The 18,488-nt window shown below is 49.1% G+C and overlaps 1 protein-coding gene across 12 annotated transcripts in view; it reads left to right on the forward strand.

Moving 5' to 3' along the window:
• Window positions 1-1,580: 1,580 nt before the first annotated feature.
• acaca (acetyl-CoA carboxylase alpha) overlaps window positions 1,581-18,488 on the forward strand; it is a 62,924-nt gene continuing 46,016 nt past the window's right edge. For 10 of the 12 annotated variants that reach the window (XM_036525854.1, XM_036525859.1, XM_036525857.1 and 7 more), the window contains exons 1-22: window positions 1,581-1,749; window positions 3,933-4,191; window positions 7,202-7,334; window positions 7,420-7,558; window positions 7,994-8,103; window positions 8,346-8,427; window positions 8,610-8,708; window positions 9,843-9,949; window positions 10,045-10,155; window positions 10,473-10,682; window positions 10,895-11,065; window positions 12,272-12,433; window positions 12,564-12,727; window positions 13,269-13,419; window positions 13,525-13,628; window positions 13,869-14,096; window positions 14,905-15,055; window positions 15,147-15,281; window positions 15,527-15,673; window positions 15,954-16,142; window positions 16,291-16,391; window positions 16,754-16,842. In XM_036525854.1, coding sequence (XP_036381747.1) covers window positions 3,962-4,191; window positions 7,202-7,334; window positions 7,420-7,558; window positions 7,994-8,103; window positions 8,346-8,427; window positions 8,610-8,708; window positions 9,843-9,949; window positions 10,045-10,155; window positions 10,473-10,682; window positions 10,895-11,065; window positions 12,272-12,433; window positions 12,564-12,727; window positions 13,269-13,419; window positions 13,525-13,628; window positions 13,869-14,096; window positions 14,905-15,055; window positions 15,147-15,281; window positions 15,527-15,673; window positions 15,954-16,142; window positions 16,291-16,391; window positions 16,754-16,842 — 3,013 coding nt within the window. In that variant the 5' untranslated portion in view covers window positions 1,581-1,749; window positions 3,933-3,961. Of the gene's footprint in view, window positions 1,750-2,419; window positions 2,457-3,909; window positions 4,192-7,201; window positions 7,335-7,419; window positions 7,559-7,993; window positions 8,104-8,345; window positions 8,428-8,609; window positions 8,709-9,842; window positions 9,950-10,044; window positions 10,156-10,472; window positions 10,683-10,894; window positions 11,066-12,271; window positions 12,434-12,563; window positions 12,728-13,268; window positions 13,420-13,524; window positions 13,629-13,868; window positions 14,097-14,904; window positions 15,056-15,146; window positions 15,282-15,526; window positions 15,674-15,953; window positions 16,143-16,290; window positions 16,392-16,753; window positions 16,843-18,488 lie in introns of those variants that run through there. The other 2 variants (XM_036525856.1, XM_036525855.1) reach the window with 2 other exon arrangements.

Here is an 18,488-nt window from a genome sequence, read left to right on the forward strand (position 1 = left end):
CCCTAGGGGTGTAATATTTTTCTTTCAAGCTATTGCTTCCCTGAATCAACTCAATTTAACAAGCCATTATTATTATTATTATTGTTGTTGTTATTATTATTGTTATTATTATTATTTTTTTATTATTATTATTATTAGTAGTAGTAGTAGTGGTGGTGGTGGTAGTAGTAGCAATAGTAGTATTGTTATGATTTATTTATATATAAAATAAATATGCAAAATAAATGTTTTGTTTTCATGATTACATGTTTGTTTTGTTGATTTTAGAGCCTGTTAGTCTAGGGTTAAATTTATTTTGAAATCCTTTGCATTATAAAAGCAGTGCTTGACATTTTACTGTTCAAATGATGACACTTTGGGCAATGCAATCTGGAAATCCTGCTCTAAACCAATGCTGCTGCCTGGGAGGCAAAAAGTGACGGATGAAAAAGACAGAGAGATGGGATAGGCCCAAAAAAACTGCTCTATGGGCGTATTTATATCCTCTGCCCATTATGTGTTACAGCTATACCATAGAGAAAGTCATACCAATATAAACACATGCCTCTCCTAGGCGCCACACAAACTAAAAAGCAATGCCTTGACAGAAAATGTGTGTACAGTGAGGTATCTATCATTTGATTTCACAAGTAGTACTTTGGTTTACACCTGCCCTATCTCGGTAAAAGGTGCTGACTGAGCATTCTGGATTGGCGTTAGTGTCCGCTGTTATCCAGTTACTTTTGCTTTGCACAACAGTGTCTGAACTGGCGGCGGCGTGTGTCTGAGTTACATGCCCAGGTAGGGTCAATGCTGTGTGCTTAAGGGGAGCACAGAGTCCTGGCCGGCCACCTTTTGTCTTCAGTAGAGGCTGATGGCTCCAAAGTGCAGGACAAGCTCACCTGCATTAACACTGTCATTACCATTAGGGGTGGCTGATGATCTGGCAGTCTGGAAGTAAAAACCCAAAGAGGTGGCTGTTGTTCCTATTCTCACGCTTTCTGATTGACCCTAACAGTCAATACACCTATTATTAAGAATGTGAATTTGAGCAGCTTTTTCAATGGTCAGTTTTAAAAAACAGAAACATTTGTAATAAGCTGAAAAGCTGTGGGATAAGAGCCAGCTAATACAGATGCTCAAATCACCAAATTACCTAAAACAGGGCTTGATAATTTGCCACTCATATGTATACTATATAACACTTGTGTAGTTGCATAGTTAGCTACAGTAGCTGGCTAAATATGGAGAAATGTGATTTTTCATTAGGCCCATATATTTTAGCACACCAACAAAGTAATTACAGATTACAGTTAAAATCAGTGGTGTAAAACATGCCCTACCAGCAGCAGCCTGCACTTCTGTTGATTCAAAGGACTGACTTAATTCAACACAAGTAGGTGGTCGGATCAGACCATACTGTAGAAAACACGTGGGTCGGAGGAACTCAGCGCTCATTGGGCACACCTCCTTTTACATTTGACTCAGTCTCCCCGCCCACGACCCTTCGCCCGATCTGATTGGTTCACTGCGGCAGCGCGATGGCTACATAGCGGGGTCAGGGGTTAACGGCCAGGAGTAACCCTCCACCGCATCACACCACTCTGATGTTGCTGTCAAAGGGTCTGCCCTAAGCCGTACCAGCTCACCGTAATATGGTTTTGTCATCACCAGGAAATAAAATGTACTTACACCTGAACTGAATTATTTAAATAATAACTCCCCTGGACGACCAGCCATTCAGGATTGCTTGCCGATTTATATCTCACGGTGAGTAGATAAGCTCATTAGTTGGATAAGGTTAGCTACTAGCTAAGCTATGCACTGTCATTTACTTTAGGTACAGTTAGCGAGCTAGTGTCCGTCTTATAAAAATATTACAAAACATTTTCAATAAATCATTCTGTGTTTTCCCACATGCAACGAATACTGGTAATTGCGGGCCAGCATGCTAACTAATATTGTGCCTAAGCTTCGTATCGCCGCGCTGGTGTGCATCAAGTTCAAAGATTACAGGGCTTGCTAGCTAGCAAGTTGGCTAATATAGGGATGAATACACCGTCACCATTATACCAGCAAGTCTGCTGCCTGGCTACATTCATTTTGCTTGTCTGGTGATAGGTAGCTAAGGGAAACATGTTTCCTAGACGAGTACCTGTTCAGTCAGTTCAGTTAACTACATCTTGTAGCTAGCCAACTAGCTCATTCCATTCCCAGTGCAAACGCGTGGTATTCTGTTCCGCATACACGAGCCCAGACAACTGAGAATCTGCAGCCATGTGAAGAGCGAGTTTTACAGGTCTCTCTGGCTAGGTGTGTCTGGCACATTCTGTACGTTCGCGCACCACTCTCTGGATTTAAAGCTATAGAGCTGTGTTGTATTATTTTAAGCTAGAAAGCCATCATCGTCGTCGCCGTCCTCATCATCGTCATCACCATCATTATCATCATCATCATCATCTAAGTGCTGTTGGCTGGTATGCGCACAGTGTTTTACTTATTAGCTAACCCTTGCTAGCTAGTTGTACCATATATTAAAGAAATCGTCAGCGGTTAGCTAACGTTAACTACCTAGCTGGGCAGGTTGTCTAGATCATAAAAGTATGGTCTTGCTCATTTCTCAAAGTGCCTAATTGAGAGCTAGCAGGGTGATGCTGGCAAAAGTGAAATTCTGATTCCCCCAAAGATACTGGATCTATCACTTGTAGTCACTGAGCGCACTGAAGCTGATTTGCTTGTTTGTCTGCCATGTGGCGTTTTGCAGGTTAGGTGAAAGGGAGTTTCGGTCGGAAATAAGGCGGAGCATGTACATGATTTCTTTAATTATCCAATAGAGACTTCAGTTTGACCGAGGCCATGCTCTCGACATTAGCTTTTCGATGACAGAATTACACTAATGTGGTATTTTGTGTTTTCTAGCCTGGACAGTAAATAAGTTACAGCTGCTGCACTCGGTGATGTTGATTTATTTATTTAAGAGCACATTCATTTAGGAAAAGACAACATTGTTAACCACTGTATTATACCTTACATGCGGCTTTGAAACGCAGAACTCCTCAGAGTATGAAGGTATTCCCCTTCACTCAAATCTGAGGGAGTGCAAACGATAATCTTAGTCACGGTTTGTTACTTTGGCATGTTTTAGAGCATGTTTCAGCACGGTGTGCTAAACGTAGGAGTTAACTAAAGTTTTCCAGCATTGTTGAAGACATTCAGGCCTTGAGGATCAGTTTAGATGTTAAGATATTTTGATAAGACATGAACAGCTTTCAAAAATTGTTTATTTTTCTACTGCTTTTGAGTACCTTTAGGTCTGCATATTTTTGATAAAATATACCAACTTTCACCTATGTTGGAGTAGTTGTTACAGGAAAGGCTGTGACCATTATGAGCAGGATATATCTTACAGGCCAGTATACTGGACTCCCAGGTGGGTTCCATCCCAGCGTCTTGTGTGGATACGTTGAATGTGCCCTGTGCAACGTCACCTCAGTTGTCCCTGCAAAAATGCGCCAGTCATAGTTTGTTACAGAGTGCATAGGGTGTAATACACTAGCCGTTGGATAAGGGCATCTGCTAAGCAAATACATGTTACTCCCTGTCTTTAAGTTCATTTACCTTCACACTTTCTTCAAAGGCACAACTTTACTGAAGGACCTCCATACTTGGGCATTGTCACCTTTTGAAATTTCATGGAGTCTTGCGAGAGAATGGCTGAGTTGCAGCCAATGAGCAGTGGCAAACTAATTATGACGCAATCTGATGCTCAATACTGATATGAGCTAGGCTGCCTGTCAGTCACTCTTCAGCACTGGCACTGGAGGGGTGGCTCTGTTGGTGGTGGTTGCTTCATTGGCCTGACTTTTCCCTCACAGCACTGGCCATCCCTGACCCCTGGCTAGCCTTACTGATACATGTGTTTCTCAATAGCGTCCGCCTCCTGATTTCCACAGTTTTCGGAGCCTGCCAGGGTCGCGCCGATATGGCAGAGCAGGATACGCCCGCCAAGAAGCCGCCCGCCGTGGCCGCCCTGCACTCCCACTTCATCATCGGCTCGGTGTCGGAGGAGAACTCGGAGGACGAGATCCTGGGCAAAACGGAAATGCAGCTGGAGGAGAAGGAGAGGTCCCTGTCGCCGTCGTCCGTCAGCTCGGACAGCTTGTACGAGCTGGGCTTCGACAGCATGGACGGGCCCAACATGCACAACATGAGGTCTGTCTTCACGCCATGAGGTGTCTTCTCCTTGCATGGCTCAGTATAGACATCTCACCAAGCTCTTACTGTGACTTGGGAAGTTGCACAGATAGGAGCGTGGGAGGAGAGAGGGAAGGTTAGCATTGGTTAACGCTGGAGATGTCTATAGCGTTTAGTTTAATAGCAACCATCTCTAGAAATGCTAAGCTTAGGAGGCGTAGGGTGGGGTATAGAAGGTGGCATGGCGGTCAGATGTAAACTAGCTACAGTTGATGAAAACCAGGGTGAGTCTGGTGGTAACGTGTTTTCTGATATTGCACTGTACAAACAGACAGGGAGTACAGAGGGTATACAGAGGGAGGGCACAGACAGAGGGTTGAGTAAGTCGCTCTCGACGGCCCCTCTCGGGCACATGTGAACAGTCCAGCCCGGTCTGCTTCACTCTGCTGCGAAAGAGCAGCCTGTGCTGAAAGCACCATTACCATCCCAGGGCCATTGGTCCCCATGGCTGGACTCCCAAAGCTCCCTGGCCGAGGCTAACTATCTCCAGAATGGGCGCCTTACTGGGCGATTTACAAAAATGTAGAAAAAAACAATGCAAAAATGCTGTATTTGAATGAGTGAAGCACCTACTACTGCTCTGAGCACTCACACTTTTTCTGTGCTTTTCACTATGCAAATTCTCAAACAAATCTGTAGAGAGAAATCCTCTGAGCTTTTTTGTCGCTGTCAGTCTTTTCGGTAAACCATGCACAGGCAGAAATTCCCTATGCACTAATGTATGAACAAAGCAGCCATCTTAAGAGGTATATAAGCCTTTGGACTGCAGTTTTTTTTTAGCCCATTGGTTACACATTAGTTATCTCCATAGCTAATTCCAATCCAAATTTAGCTGAACAAAGTCACATCTTGTAAATTACCTACTTTTCTAGCTTTATCCTTCTGTGTTCTTGTTGTTTGCATAAAATATGGCATATGATGAACTAAAAATTTAATTTTTAGTAAAATTTATAATTTTTTTGTAAAATTTTAATTTTTTTTTATTTTTACTTTTATTATCCCAAAACCCTAATGACCATTGTTAGTATTAGTATGCACCAAATGACCATGATGTATGCTTGTCTTTGATTAGGCTTGTTGGCTCTGGAGCTACAAATGAAATGGTTTGCTCTAGATGACAGAGTTTTCCTAAAACTGGGGTATGCAAGCTGCTTGAAGCTCACGTGAATTTAATTTGGGGGAAAAGAAAAGGCTGGGCTTCTGAAAAGCGCTACCATGCGTAGCTCACAGTACCTAATCATCATCGTCTTAAGCTTATAACTTTACTGTGTATCTGAGAGCAAGGTCAGCAGGATTTAGTCCTGTCTCCTCTAGAAACAAACTATCCAGAAGTACCCTTTGTCATCTGTGCACATTTGTAACTTTTAGGGTTGGTAGATAAAAAATAATGCATGTTGCATGGTCAAAGTTCAGTGTGTGCTCACTTAGCAACATGATGTAGGTCAATGTATTTTACACTGAGGGTATTATTCTGTATTATCAGATCCACCTCAGATTCTCTCTCAGTAATGTTTCTGTAGATGCACTGTGATATTTGCAGTAGCTACCTGTTGGTTTGTGTGTTAAGCACTGCATGTTTCAGTAATTGGCAGCAGTCGCCATGTCCTGTGTAGAGGAGCAGCACCTTTAATGCTGCTGGTGAGGAGGGGGGCGTAGGGATGTTGATGAAACTGGAAAGGCAGAACAAAGAGACAAGGCCCCTCCCCTGCTGCCCCTTCCTGCCTCCCCTGAGGGAAAAGAGGGGCCTCTGCAATCAGGGGCAAAGATTGTGTAATTCCGGGAGGGGCTCGTATGGGACTGGGCCGTGGCTGTTTACCCAGTGTGTCTGATGACCCCTCGCACATGCCAGCGCTCCTTGATGATGTAACCGTGCAGTCAGGCCACAGGGTCTGGCCAAACAGAGGCGGGATTTCGGACACACCTTCTTGATGAGCGGGGAAGGAGCACTCGCCCCCCCCCCCCCCCTTTCCTCGCTGTCTTTCGTCTCACTGGCTCCCAGCTTGGGGAGGTGGGAGGAAGGAGGGGCCGAGGCAGGCGTGGTCTGCTCCCCAATGGGGATGTCTGCTCATGCAGTAAACAGCATTCCAGGATTTAACCCTTGCAGGGGAGTTCTCCTGTCAGACATGCACAGACCACATCAGTTTGCTCACAGTCCTGTTATTCACTAGACCAGCAACAAACCACAGCATAAAGAACAATTGCCAGCTCTAGCTTGACATTTAAGTGTTTGTTGTCAGCAAGAAGGGGTTTTCTCCCTTCGGGGACAATGGTATTTATTGTGGGAATTTGTCTTGGGGGGTCAGTACATACAGAAGCACATTCATCAAGTCTCATTCACAGTCATCTCTGCTAGTTGCCCTCTTCTAGACTCTCACAGTCTGACAGAAAATGCAAGTTCTGCAAAAAGGGGCGTGGTTTTAATTTGCATGTAAATGGCACCGAGCGATTGCGATCTTTAACAAGGGGAGCGATGCGAAACTGAGATTTGATAATGTGCCGGTACGTGCGCTGATTGCCTGGCAGCACCGGGTCCCAAGTCGGCCCGCTAGGTGAGCAAACTGAGACGGCTGGGAAGGGATGGCAGAAGGTGACAGGGACTCCAGTTGCATCGGAGAGGCTTCCGGCCACTTGGAGGGAGTCCCGCTTGCGCTGTGGGTGATCTTCAAAACACCAACCCAACTTAGACAATGCAGGGTTCACCACATTAGTAGGGGTTGAGGAAGTACTGTTATACTTGGTTTCTGTGTGCACTGTGGCTGTGAGAATCTGATTTAATTTGTCCGTCTGTGTTTGTGTGGGTGTGAGAGAGAATGTCTGTAGTAGGTTCTGTGGAGGGCATGTATAAGGATTTGCTGCACATGCTAATATGATAGGATTGTAAATGATGCAATGTTAGGTTGATTGGCAGGAGGTTTCTACAGAGAATCAGGCTAACCGTCCATGTGTCTTATTTGTTTTATTGTATTAGGCCCAGTATGTCAGGGCTGCACCTGGTCAAGCAAGGCCGTGAACGGCGGCGTATAGACCTGCAGAGGGACTTCACCGTGGCCTCGCCCGCTGAGTTTGTCACCAGGTTCGGGGGTAACAAAGTCATCGAGAAGGTAGGCGTCGGGAGGGCCTGTTAGCGTCGCGGCGTCCGGTTGGACGGCAGGGCGCCCCTCGCTCACGTGTCGCCGCCCCCCGCAGGTCCTCATCGCCAACAACGGGATCGCGGCGGTCAAGTGCATGCGCTCCATCCGCCGCTGGGCCTACGAGATGTTCCGGAATGAGCGCGCCATCCGCTTCGTCGTCATGGTGACGCCGGAGGACCTGAAGGCCAACGCCGGTGAGTCGGTGGCGAGGGGGAAGGGACGGGTCGGGGAGGACAGCGGCGACGGGCGAATGACCGCGGTGCCCCCAGCCTCTCTCTAACACCTGCCTAATGGGCCGGAGAGAGCCCGTGACAGAAAGATGGCCAAAATGTGTTTAAACAAGCAGGCCCGGCTCTCCTGGGGCGCATGTTTGTCTTTGCTGGTGTTCTACAAGCCAAGCACGTCCCGCTTAGTTGTGAGAGTGAATTTACATCTCAATATTTTTTTTTTTTTGTCCTCAAGGTGAGATTCACAAGGATGATGACAGTTGTTTTCATGAGTCATATTAGGGAAGCTGTAATTGTGGGCCGAGCAGCATTTCTGATAGTAGTCTGTGAGGTTTCCACGTGTGTGCCCCCTGCTGCATCTGCACATCTGAATGACCTTTTAACTCCACTTCTGTGTCGCAGAGTACATTAAGATGGCAGACCACTACGTGCCTGTGCCAGGAGGGACCAACAACAACAACTACGCTAATGTGGAGCTCATTCTGGACATTGCCAAGCGTATACCCGTGCAGGTGAGAGCAGCTGCTGATTGCCTGAAAACAGGTCGGTGGGGTTAGCCATCACAGCCAGGGTGAGATCCATCGGCGGTGATGGTTCGTTCCCAGGATGCACCTGGGCAATTTTGAATGAATTTTCCCGTGGTTGTGCTTGCGAGCGTGCTCTGCACTGCCTTGCTGGGTTGTTTGTGAGTGGACAGTGTTATGTTTGATCAGCTTGCGCGTATCCCGCAACGCACTGTGCCCCCTCTTCGCAGGCCGTCTGGGCGGGCTGGGGCCACGCTTCCGAGAACCCCAAACTTCCAGAGCTGCTGCACAAGAACGGCATCGCTTTCATGGGTGAGACCCAGAACCCCTGCCCCAATACGCTCCCCAGCTCTCCACAGCTAACGCACGCATACGCGCACACACACGCGCACTCACACACACAGCCTGCACCGTGGCTTTGTTTCACTGCCAAATACAGAGCACACACCGGGCCTCCACTGAGCCTTGCCATTGTGCTCCGTGTCCCTTCCCAGGTCCCCCCAGCCAGGCCATGTGGGCGCTTGGGGACAAGATCGCCTCGTCCATCGTGGCCCAGACTGCTGGAATCCCCACGCTGCCCTGGAGCGGGGCAGGTAAGGCTGGCACCCATCTAATTTAAAACGTGGATTTGCCAGACTGAGTTTTCAGTACGCAGTTCAAGTATGAAGCATAACAGTAAAGGGCTACCTTTGCTGTGGATTGAAGTGTTAGTATATTGTTCCTTGTTTTTACTGTGTGCAGGTACCATATGAAAAAGTTCATCTATTGTAATACCTAAGGGCATAAGATCATTTTAAGTTATCTCATTGTTTTGCAGCCCAGATTGGCTAACCTTCATGCAAACCTCTCACTCTTCTTTCTGTATTTTTGGAAATTAAGTTTACAGATTGTGCTGTTAGATTTTTAAAAGCTCTTTATTCATTAAATCACATTTTTGTCATTTACTGTAGCAGATTCTTGTAATCACAGAAACTTACATAGGTTACAGTTTTTATCCGTTTATACAGTTGGATATTTACTGAGGCAACTGTGGGTGAAGTACTTTGCCCAAGGGTACAACAGCAGTGGGGAATTGAAGCAGCAGCCTTTCTGTTATGGTTCCTACTCCTCACTACTATACCATACTGCTCATAATATTGGTTAGAAGCACAAACAGAGACTTGAAATGCTTGGCTAAGGTGTAGTCATAGTCCACCCATAGTCCTGAGCTGGGCTGTTTCTCACTGTGTGTAATTTGAATTTATATCCCTTTTATCAGTCTCATGCAAACAGGCATAACTGTTGTGTCCAGCATAACAGTGCATTCTGGGATACACTAGACATGGAGAGGGGGTCAGATGGAGAATAATCAGTTTTAAATAAAAAAAGTAAGAAATAACATTAGAATAATACATTAAATGACAAGATAGCTCCCTGCACGTTTTAAATGCTTCTATGAAGATGGTAAAAAAAAAATTATTAAAAAATTAAAAAATAGAATCCGAAATCTAGTCTCTTCATAGCTCTGTGTGAGAGGGCGACTCTAACATGTTGTTGTTGAAGGAAATGGAGTTTCTCTTGAGACCAGTCCCTTACTTTTCAATTTGTATAGCTACTGAAGGGTAATGTGTGGAACAACATATTAAATCTGAGATTATCAGTAAAGCTGAACTTTAATTGGTTATGAAAGTGTCCTCTCGGGTAAAGGTGGTCCGAGACAATGCATGTGTTTGTGTGCTTCCTCACAGGGCTGACGGTGGAGTGGACCGAGACCGACCTGAAGAAGGGGATCATCAATGTCCCTCCAGAGCTGTACGAGCAAGGCTGCATCCAGGATGTGGAGGACGGGCTGAAGGTGACCACGGCGACAGGCGGGCGGGGTGGCGTGGGGGCTCCGCGGGGCTCTGCTGGATGGGGAAAAATAATCTGGGGTCTCTTATGCCCCTGCAGGCCGCAGAGAAGGTGGGCTACCCGGTGATGGTCAAGGCCTCTGAGGGGGGCGGAGGAAAAGGGATCCGGAAGGTCAACAGCGCAGACGACTTCCCCAACCTGTTCAGACAGGTGAGTTTCCAGAGAATAGTATAAATAACTACTGTAGGTGTTTGTTGGATGGGTTAACTTGATTGTAATGGATTTCATTATATTACATTACATTTGCTTAGCTGGCAGTCTTATCAAGAGTGGCTTACTTATCTTACAATTTTACCTGTTACTTATGTGGCTGAATATTTACTGAGGCAATTCAGGTGAAGCACCTTGCTCACAACAGCAGTGGCCTAACCGGGAATTGAAACCGCTGCCTCTGTGTTACCCTGCTCCCTACTACAATAAAATTTTCACTCAGACGCCCCTCTGAATCTGTGCGCCTGTGCCCTTAGGTCCAGACGGAGGTGCCTGGCTCTCCCATCTTCGTTATGCGGCTGGCCAAGCACGCCCGCCACCTGGAGGTGCAGATCCTGGCGGACCAGTATGGCAACGCCATCTCGCTCTTCGGCCGTGACTGCTCCGTGCAGCGGCGCCACCAGAAGATCATCGAGGAGGCCCCCGCCACCATCGCCACCTCTGACGTGTTCGAGGACATGGAGAAGGTGCGACAAGATTGTAGTCACCGCTTCTTGCCAGCGTTGAGAAGTACTAGCTATAAAGATCCGATCTGTTCACGGTGTTGGTGTAAGCAGTTAGATTTATGCTACTGTTTAAGACATGAAACGGGAGAAAGCTGAAGTAAAGGTTTGGCCTGCGTTCCTATTGGCTGAGGTTGCATTGAGCGACACCTGCGGTTGGCTCCTCTGTCTGTTAGTGTGCTGTGAAGCTGGCGAAGATGGTGGGCTATGTGAGCGCGGGCACGGTGGAGTACCTGTACAGCCAGGACGGCAGCTTCTACTTCCTGGAGCTCAACCCCCGTCTGCAGGTGGAGCACCCCTGCACTGAAATGGTGGCGGACGTCAACCTGCCCGCCGCCCAGCTGCAGGTGAGTCAGAGTGTGTTTAAGTGTAAAATGGTACAGAAAATTCAGCACTGCGCCCGTGTCTGTGCGTGTGTCTGCATCCGCTTGTTGTTGGGTGTAAAAGTTTCACTGGTGGATCACTGCTGGTTTGTGGGTGTCAAAGGATACAAGTACATCGGTACTAGTGTGTGGGGCTGTAAAATGGTCCAGATATGTGTGTGTGTCTCAATGCTACTAGTAATGTAGTACTGGTGTGTGTGTGTGTGTGTGTGTGTGTGTGTGAGAGAGAGATATGAATACTTTAGTCCTGGTGTGTGTGGCTGTGAAAGGGTACAGGTAGTCCATTGCTGATGTGAATGTGTGTGAAACGTTAGAGGTAATTCAGAGCCGTGTGTGTGGCTGTGAGAGGGTGAATGAGGCCCGGCTGTGAGAGGGTGAATGAGGCCTGGCTGTGAGAGGGTGAATGAGGCCCGGCTGCGAGGGGACGCAGTGAGTCCCGCCGTGTAGAAGCAGTGTAGTAAACACTCGGGGGGGCAGGGCCTTTGCGAGGCCCAGCTCACTCTCCGCCAGAGCGGCTCCTCATTGTTCCCACCTCTGAGCATTAGCGCTGCCAAGCCTGGTTACCATGGGAACCTGCAGCCCGGAGCAGCCCGGGCGCGGGCACGCGCACACGCGCTCCCGCTCCGAGCGCCGCCAGCAACAGCTTGACGTCCTCGGTCACGTGGCCCCCCCTATGTAGGTCACTTGTTCCGCAGCCAGAGGACGGCTCTCTTTAAGAGGGCGAGTCCCCCACACGAGGGGGGGACTGGCTGCCCCTCTCACTGCTCTTCTGTTCCGGCTCGGGAGCCACCGGCACCGTGTCCCTGGCAGCCTGGTGCACTCACAGCTGGATCATACTGAGAGAACAGCATGCCGCTCTCTCTGTGGCATAAACCACTGGGAAAATGGGCCTGTAATCCCAGGATTAATGAGGTCACAGCATACACTCAAAATGCTGTAAAGTGATGTGACCTGTCTGCTATTTGCTTGTCTTCTTAATAGTTAGATGTTCCTCATAAACACTTCAGTTTGTCTTTTGTCACAGTTGTAATAACGAAAGCAGGTGGTACTAAACCAGCACAAATGACAGTGTCCTTATAAATGTGTTCTCAGAAACAGGGTACCAAGCGGTACACAGGCCTGCCCTCCACCTGTTTAACTGTGTGTGTGACACACCTCTCTGTCTGTCAGATCGCCATGGGGATCCCCCTCCATCGGATAAAGGACATCCGCATGCTGTACGGGGTGCAGCCCTGGGGAGACACACCCGTCGACTTCGAGGGCCTGTCCACAACCCCCTCTCCCCGGGGCCACGTTATCGCTGCCCGAATCACCAGCGAGAACCCCGACGAGGTACGTGGAACCCCGCCTTCCCAAGGGCGGAGATTTAAGGATAGCGGATATGGACTGCCTGCTGTGTTAACTGTGTGGCGTGGTTGTAACGCTGGCAGCTACAGCGCAGCCTCTCCCGGGTCTCTCGCAGGGGTTCAAGCCCAGCTCGGGCACGGTGCAGGAGCTGAACTTCCGCAGCAACAAGAACGTGTGGGGCTACTTCAGCGTGGCGGCCGCCGGCGGGCTGCACGAGTTCGCCGACTCGCAGTTCGGCCACTGCTTCTCCTGGGGGGAGAACCGGGAGGAGGCCATCTCGTGAGTGCGGAAAACCACCCTCCCCACCCATCTCGCTGACACACTCACATCCGTTTGCTTCACCTCTGCTTCCACTTTTTCAGCAAGTTCAAGCCTTTAACACTAGCAATAGCAGAGGAACAGGCTGGAATCATATTTTTGTCTAATACCGAGCTGTAGTTACACACAGCAGAGAGTGAACGGTATTATTCTATCAGCTTACACACAGCAGTTGACACATCTTTACTGAAAACACTCTGTAGTAACCTGGAGTGCAGTATGTCTGTACTGTATGTGTCATGTCACTAAACTGATGTTTATCTGTGTCTGTCTCAAGAACACAGCTGTCTGTCTACAATATAAGGCCCCTCAGTAATATTTGTAAATAATTGTGATCTCTACAAGTCGCTTTGTATAAGAGCACCTGCTAAGCATGTAAGTGAAAAGCATTTACTAAGCATGTAACTAAATGCATTTGGTTTGTGTGTGAGTCCCCTCGGTGACATGACGTTTGTTTGTGCATCCCCTCAGTAACATTTGGCCTCTCTATTTGTCCCTTCAGTAACATGGTGGTGGCCCTGAAGGAGCTGTCAATCCGAGGGGACTTCAGGACCACAGTAGAGTACCTCATTAAACTGCTGGAGACCGAGAGCTTCCAGCACAACAGTATCGACACAGGCTGGCTGGACCGGCTCATTGCAGAGAAGATGCAGGTAAAACTCTGGCGCCAAGCTCACAAGTGTGTCTGGTGCATATGTGTCTGGTGTGTGTGTTGGATAGTGTCCCGCTGTGTGACTGTGTGTGTCTGTGCCGTGTAGGCCGAGCGGCCGGACACCATGCTGGGCATAGTGAGCGGAGCTCTCCATGTGGCCGACGTCAACCTCAGGAACAGCGTCTCCAACTTCCTGCACTCTCTGGAAAGGTAGAAACCACGCTTTCATTTCATACGGAAACATGCTCTTTGAGCCTCTGGTCCCAGACTGATCAGGCTGAACGTGGACCACAGAGCTGAAATCCTCTCTCTCCCTCTCTCCCTCTCTCCCTCTCTCCCTCTCTCCCTCTCTCCCTCTCTCCCTCTCTCCCTCTCTCTCTCTCTCTCTCTCTCTCTCTCTCTCTCTCTCTCTCTCTCTCTCTCTCTCTCTCTCTCTCTCTCTCTCTGCAGGGGCCAGGTGCTGCCGGCCCATACCCTGCTGAACACGGTGGATGTGGAGCTCATCTACGAGGGCACCAAGTACGTGCTGAAGGTGACACGCCAGTCGCCCAACTCCTACGTGGTGATCATGAACAGCTCCTACGTGGAGGTGGATGTGCACCGGCTCAGCGACGGTGGCCTGCTGCTCTCCTACGATGGCAGCAGCTACACCACCTACATGAAGGAGGAGGTGGACAGGTGCTGAGCCCTCGCTTAACTCTGCAACGTACAAGGCACTCAGATTGCTGTTATACACGCTGCACTCTGACTGCACACAATACCAACACTATACAGCACAGAGACCTCTGCTTTACACACAGCTCCGAGACTTTTGCTTTACACACAGCACTGAGACCTCTGCTTTACACACAGCACCGAGACTTTTGCTTTACACACAGCACCGAGACTTTTGCTTTACACACAGCACTGAGACCTCTGCTTTACACACAGCTCCGAGACTTTTGCTTTATACACAGCACTGAGACCTCTACTTTACACACAGCACCGAGACTTTTGCTTTACACACAGCACCGAGACTTTTGCTTTACACACAGCACCGAGACTTTTGCTTTACACACAGCACTGAGACCTCTGCTTTACACACAGCACCGAGACTTTTGCTTTACACACAGCACTGAGACCTCTGCTTTACACACAGCACCGAGACTTTTGCTTTACACACAGCACTGAGACCTCTGCTTTACACACAGCACCGAGACTTTTGCTTTACACACAGCACTGAGACCTCTGCTTTACACACAGCTCTGAGACCTCTGCTTTATACCCTGCACTCAGAGTGAGAGAGAGTGTATGCTACTGAGACAACTGCTATACACATTGCACTTAGACTATACATTACACTCATACTACACATCAAATCACACAGAGACTACAAATAATTGAGAATACTACAGTTTAGTAGCTTACACATTTGTCAGTGTTTTTGGTTAAAAAAGGGAAAGAGTTGCAGGATGCTGACCTGCCCGTTCGCTCGCTCTCCCTCCAGGTACCGCATCACCATCGGGAACAAGACGTGTGTGTTCGAGAAGGAGAATGACCCGTCGCTGCTGCGCTCGCCCTCGGCGGGGAAGCTCATCCAGTACACCGTGGAGGACGGCGGCCACGTGTTCGCCGGCCAGTGCTACGCCGAGATCGAGGTGAGCGCCCGCCGCCACCCTGCCCACGCCCGCGCCCCACCCCTCAGGGGGCTCAGCAGCGTTACGAGTCTGTGTGTGTCTCCTCCCTCAGGTGATGAAGATGGTGATGACGCTGACGGCGGCGGAGTCGGGCTGCATACACTACGTGAAGCGGGCGGGGGCGGTGCTGGAACCGGGCTGCGTCATCGCCAAGCTGCAGCTGGACGACCCCAGCAGGGTGCAGCAGGTGAGGGGGGCGGCTGGATTCACTCCTCTGCGGCCTGACATTCACTCGAGGAGGCATTAACGGCTGAGAAGAACTGGAAAATCCTCAGGAGTTATAGTAATCCTCTAGAAAATCAATAGGATTGATCTAAGATCTTTTTTTATATTGGCTTTAATCAGTTGTTTTAAATAATTTTCCCCCAGTAAAGTCTAGCAGCTGCTACATTGGCACGTGTGGTTGAAGCTCTGTTTGGCGTCATCTTGTAGGCGGAGCTGCACACGGGGGCCCTGCCCAGTATCCAGTCTGTGGCCCTGAGGGGTGAGAAGCTGCACAGGGTCTTCCACAACACGCTGGACCACCTGCTGCACATCATGAACGGGTTCTGCCTGCCCGAGCCCTTCTTCAGCACCAAGGTGAACTGGGCTTTACTGGAGACCAGTCAGACAAACTGTAGACTGTTTGGCAGCTCACAGACTTTTACACACGCTGACCCTCACACAACACATACTGACACACAGACCCTCAAGAAACACAGCTAACACAGCTCTCAAACCTGAACACGGCTCACCAGCCGGCCCAGTGCGTTTCAGATCATCCCACAGGCCCTCGCACAAGCAACAGATGATCACACAGCTCACAGACCAGCACACAACCCCCAGACCCTGACCTGGCTCCTGCTGTGTGTCGCTTCAGCTGAAGGAGTGGGTGGAGAGGCTGATGAAGACCCTGCGGGACCCCTCCTTACCCCTGCTGGAGCTGCAGGACATCATGACCAGCGTTTCGGGACGCATCCCCCCGGCCGTGGAGAAGGCCATCAAGAAGGAGATGGCCCAGTACGCCAGCAACATCACCTCCGTGCTCTGCCAGTTCCCCAGCCAGCAGGTACCGCACGCGCTCCGTGCTCTCCACGCTCGCATACAGTTGATACGGGTGAAGTGTTCGTGCTGGAATGCGGATTTTTATCGGCTGCAGTGATGGCGCGTGCTAATGAAAGCGTGGTCATCGTTCTCTCGGCTGATCTGCGTTTCAGATCGCGAACATCCTTGACAGCCACGCCGCCACGCTGAACCGCAAGTCCGAGCGTGAGGTCTTCTTCATGAACACGCAGAGCATCGTGCAGCTGGTGCAGAAGTGAGTCGCCCCACACACGTGCACGCCCCTCTCCCTGGGCCTGTGTGCCCCCTTAACCTGCCCCGAAGAGCCGGGGGCCGCATGTATCCGCAGAGCGTGGCACATAACCCTGTCCACAGAGCTGATGTAAGCACTTGTGCTGCAACGCCCCGTGTGGGAGGACAAAGCTCTGATGTGGTTTTGGTGTGGCCACCATTACACCATAAAACGCACAGCCACACACATTCAGTCCGCACATGGCTCTTTGCGCAAGCTTTCTCTCTTCCTCTCTTCCGCTCTTCCTCTTTTTGAAACCACAATTCCTAAGTGGCCATTTGTTTCTGCTGCTGGCCAGTACCTGACCCGTCCCTGTTCCTGCCCAGGTACCGCAGTGGCATCCGCGGGCACATGAAGGCGGTGGTGATGGACCTGCTCAGGCAGTACCTGAAGGTGGAGGTGCAGTTCCAGAGCGGTGAGGACCCCTGGCCGCTGAGCTCGCCCTCGCAGATGTGCGCAAGAGCAGAGCGATGGAGTTTTGCTGGGAAATGCAGGACCTTCAGCATGAAGAGCATTGAAAGGATTAGCTCTAGTTCTGAGGAATTTGTCTGTAATCCTTTTTATTTCACAGCGCTGCATGACACTATCTGGTCCTGCAGAAAGGGGTTTTTCCCCCCAAATGTGTCCGCTCTCTTTTGCAGCAGTGCAGTTCCTAAATGTGTCCACATGATGGCAGTATGACACAGCTAAGACTGTGCACCTGCATCTTTCTTTGTTCTTCAGTCAATATTTGTTTCCACCATAAAGCCTGAAAAATATGTTCCTGGGATAAAATGAATAGACTTTCACGGTTAATTTAATTGCTTTTTTCCCCCATGTAATCTACTCAGAGTTAATTCCATCTCAGTTTCTGTTACAAACAAGGGTATATTTGTTGCTGCAGTTGGTAGCTATGCAGACTAACTCAAACTAACAGAGAGGCTGCAGGCTTGCCAGATGCATTCACCAACTTAAAGCTGAAGTTCCATCCGGAAACAAATGAAGAGATCACTCTACACCAAAATAAAAAAACAGGCCTCAGTAAGAAAAATAGGTTCGCTGAGGTGTAGTATACATGCTTTTCATTTCAGGATTTAACAGAAAAGAGCCTTTTGAGTAAAAGGTGATTTCGCCTGGACAATAAGTCAGTGCGGAGACTAATACAATAACACATGTTAAATTGGTTGTTGGCCTTTGGAGCATTTGGTCTGTGTGAAATCAGGACAAAAGGTAGAAAGGCAAAAGTCTGACAGCCGTGACACAGTTGTGCTTCAGCCACTGGCTAAAACCATGCTTTCCCTCAGTGTTACGCTGCAACTTTAAATGTCTTGTAGGGTTACTATGCCTGCAGGTATCCTTTGGAAGTTACGAGCGGTGCAGATCACTTAAAAATCCTGCAGAAGTGTTGTTTAAATCCAGGTCACTGTGGTGCTTTGCTAGCAGGACAGAACTCCGGTGACTTCTTAATCACCCCTGTCCCACTGACAACTGAAGCGTGTCTGTGTGCGTGTCGGCGTGTATGTGTGTCTCTGTGTGTGCATTGGCATGAGTGTTTATGTGTATGTGTGTGTGTGTGTGTGTGTGTGTGTGGATATGTGTCTATACAGTGTGTGTGTGACTGTATCTGTGTGAATGTTTGTATGTGTGTGTGTGTGTCTGTATCTGCGTGAATGTTTGTATGTGTATGTGTGTGAGTGCCTGTGTGTGTATCCGTGTGTGAGTGTGTGTGTGTGTGTCTGTGTGTGTCCGAGTGTGTGTGTGTGTCCGAGTGTGTGTGTGTGTCCGAGTGTGTGTGTGTGTGTCCGAGTGTGTGTGTGTCCGAGTGTGTGTGTGTCCGAGTGTGTGTGTGTCCGTGTGTGTGTGTCCGTGTGTGTGTGTCCCTGTGTGTGTGTGTGTCCGTGTGTGTGTGTGTCCGTGTGTGTGTGTGTGTGTCCGTGTGTGTGTGTGTCCGTGTGTGTGTGTGTCCGTGTGTGTGTGTCCCCGTGTGTGTGCCTGAGCCGCTGTTTTTCGCAGGCCTCAGCGTGTCCTCGGCAGTGTGACGCTGGCCAGCGGGCGCCCCACGCTGACGTGTTTAATTGCGTT

This window comes from Megalops cyprinoides, chromosome 3 (genome assembly GCF_013368585.1).
Source record: "Megalops cyprinoides isolate fMegCyp1 chromosome 3, fMegCyp1.pri, whole genome shotgun sequence".
Lineage (NCBI taxonomy): Eukaryota > Metazoa > Chordata > Actinopteri > Elopiformes > Megalopidae > Megalops > Megalops cyprinoides.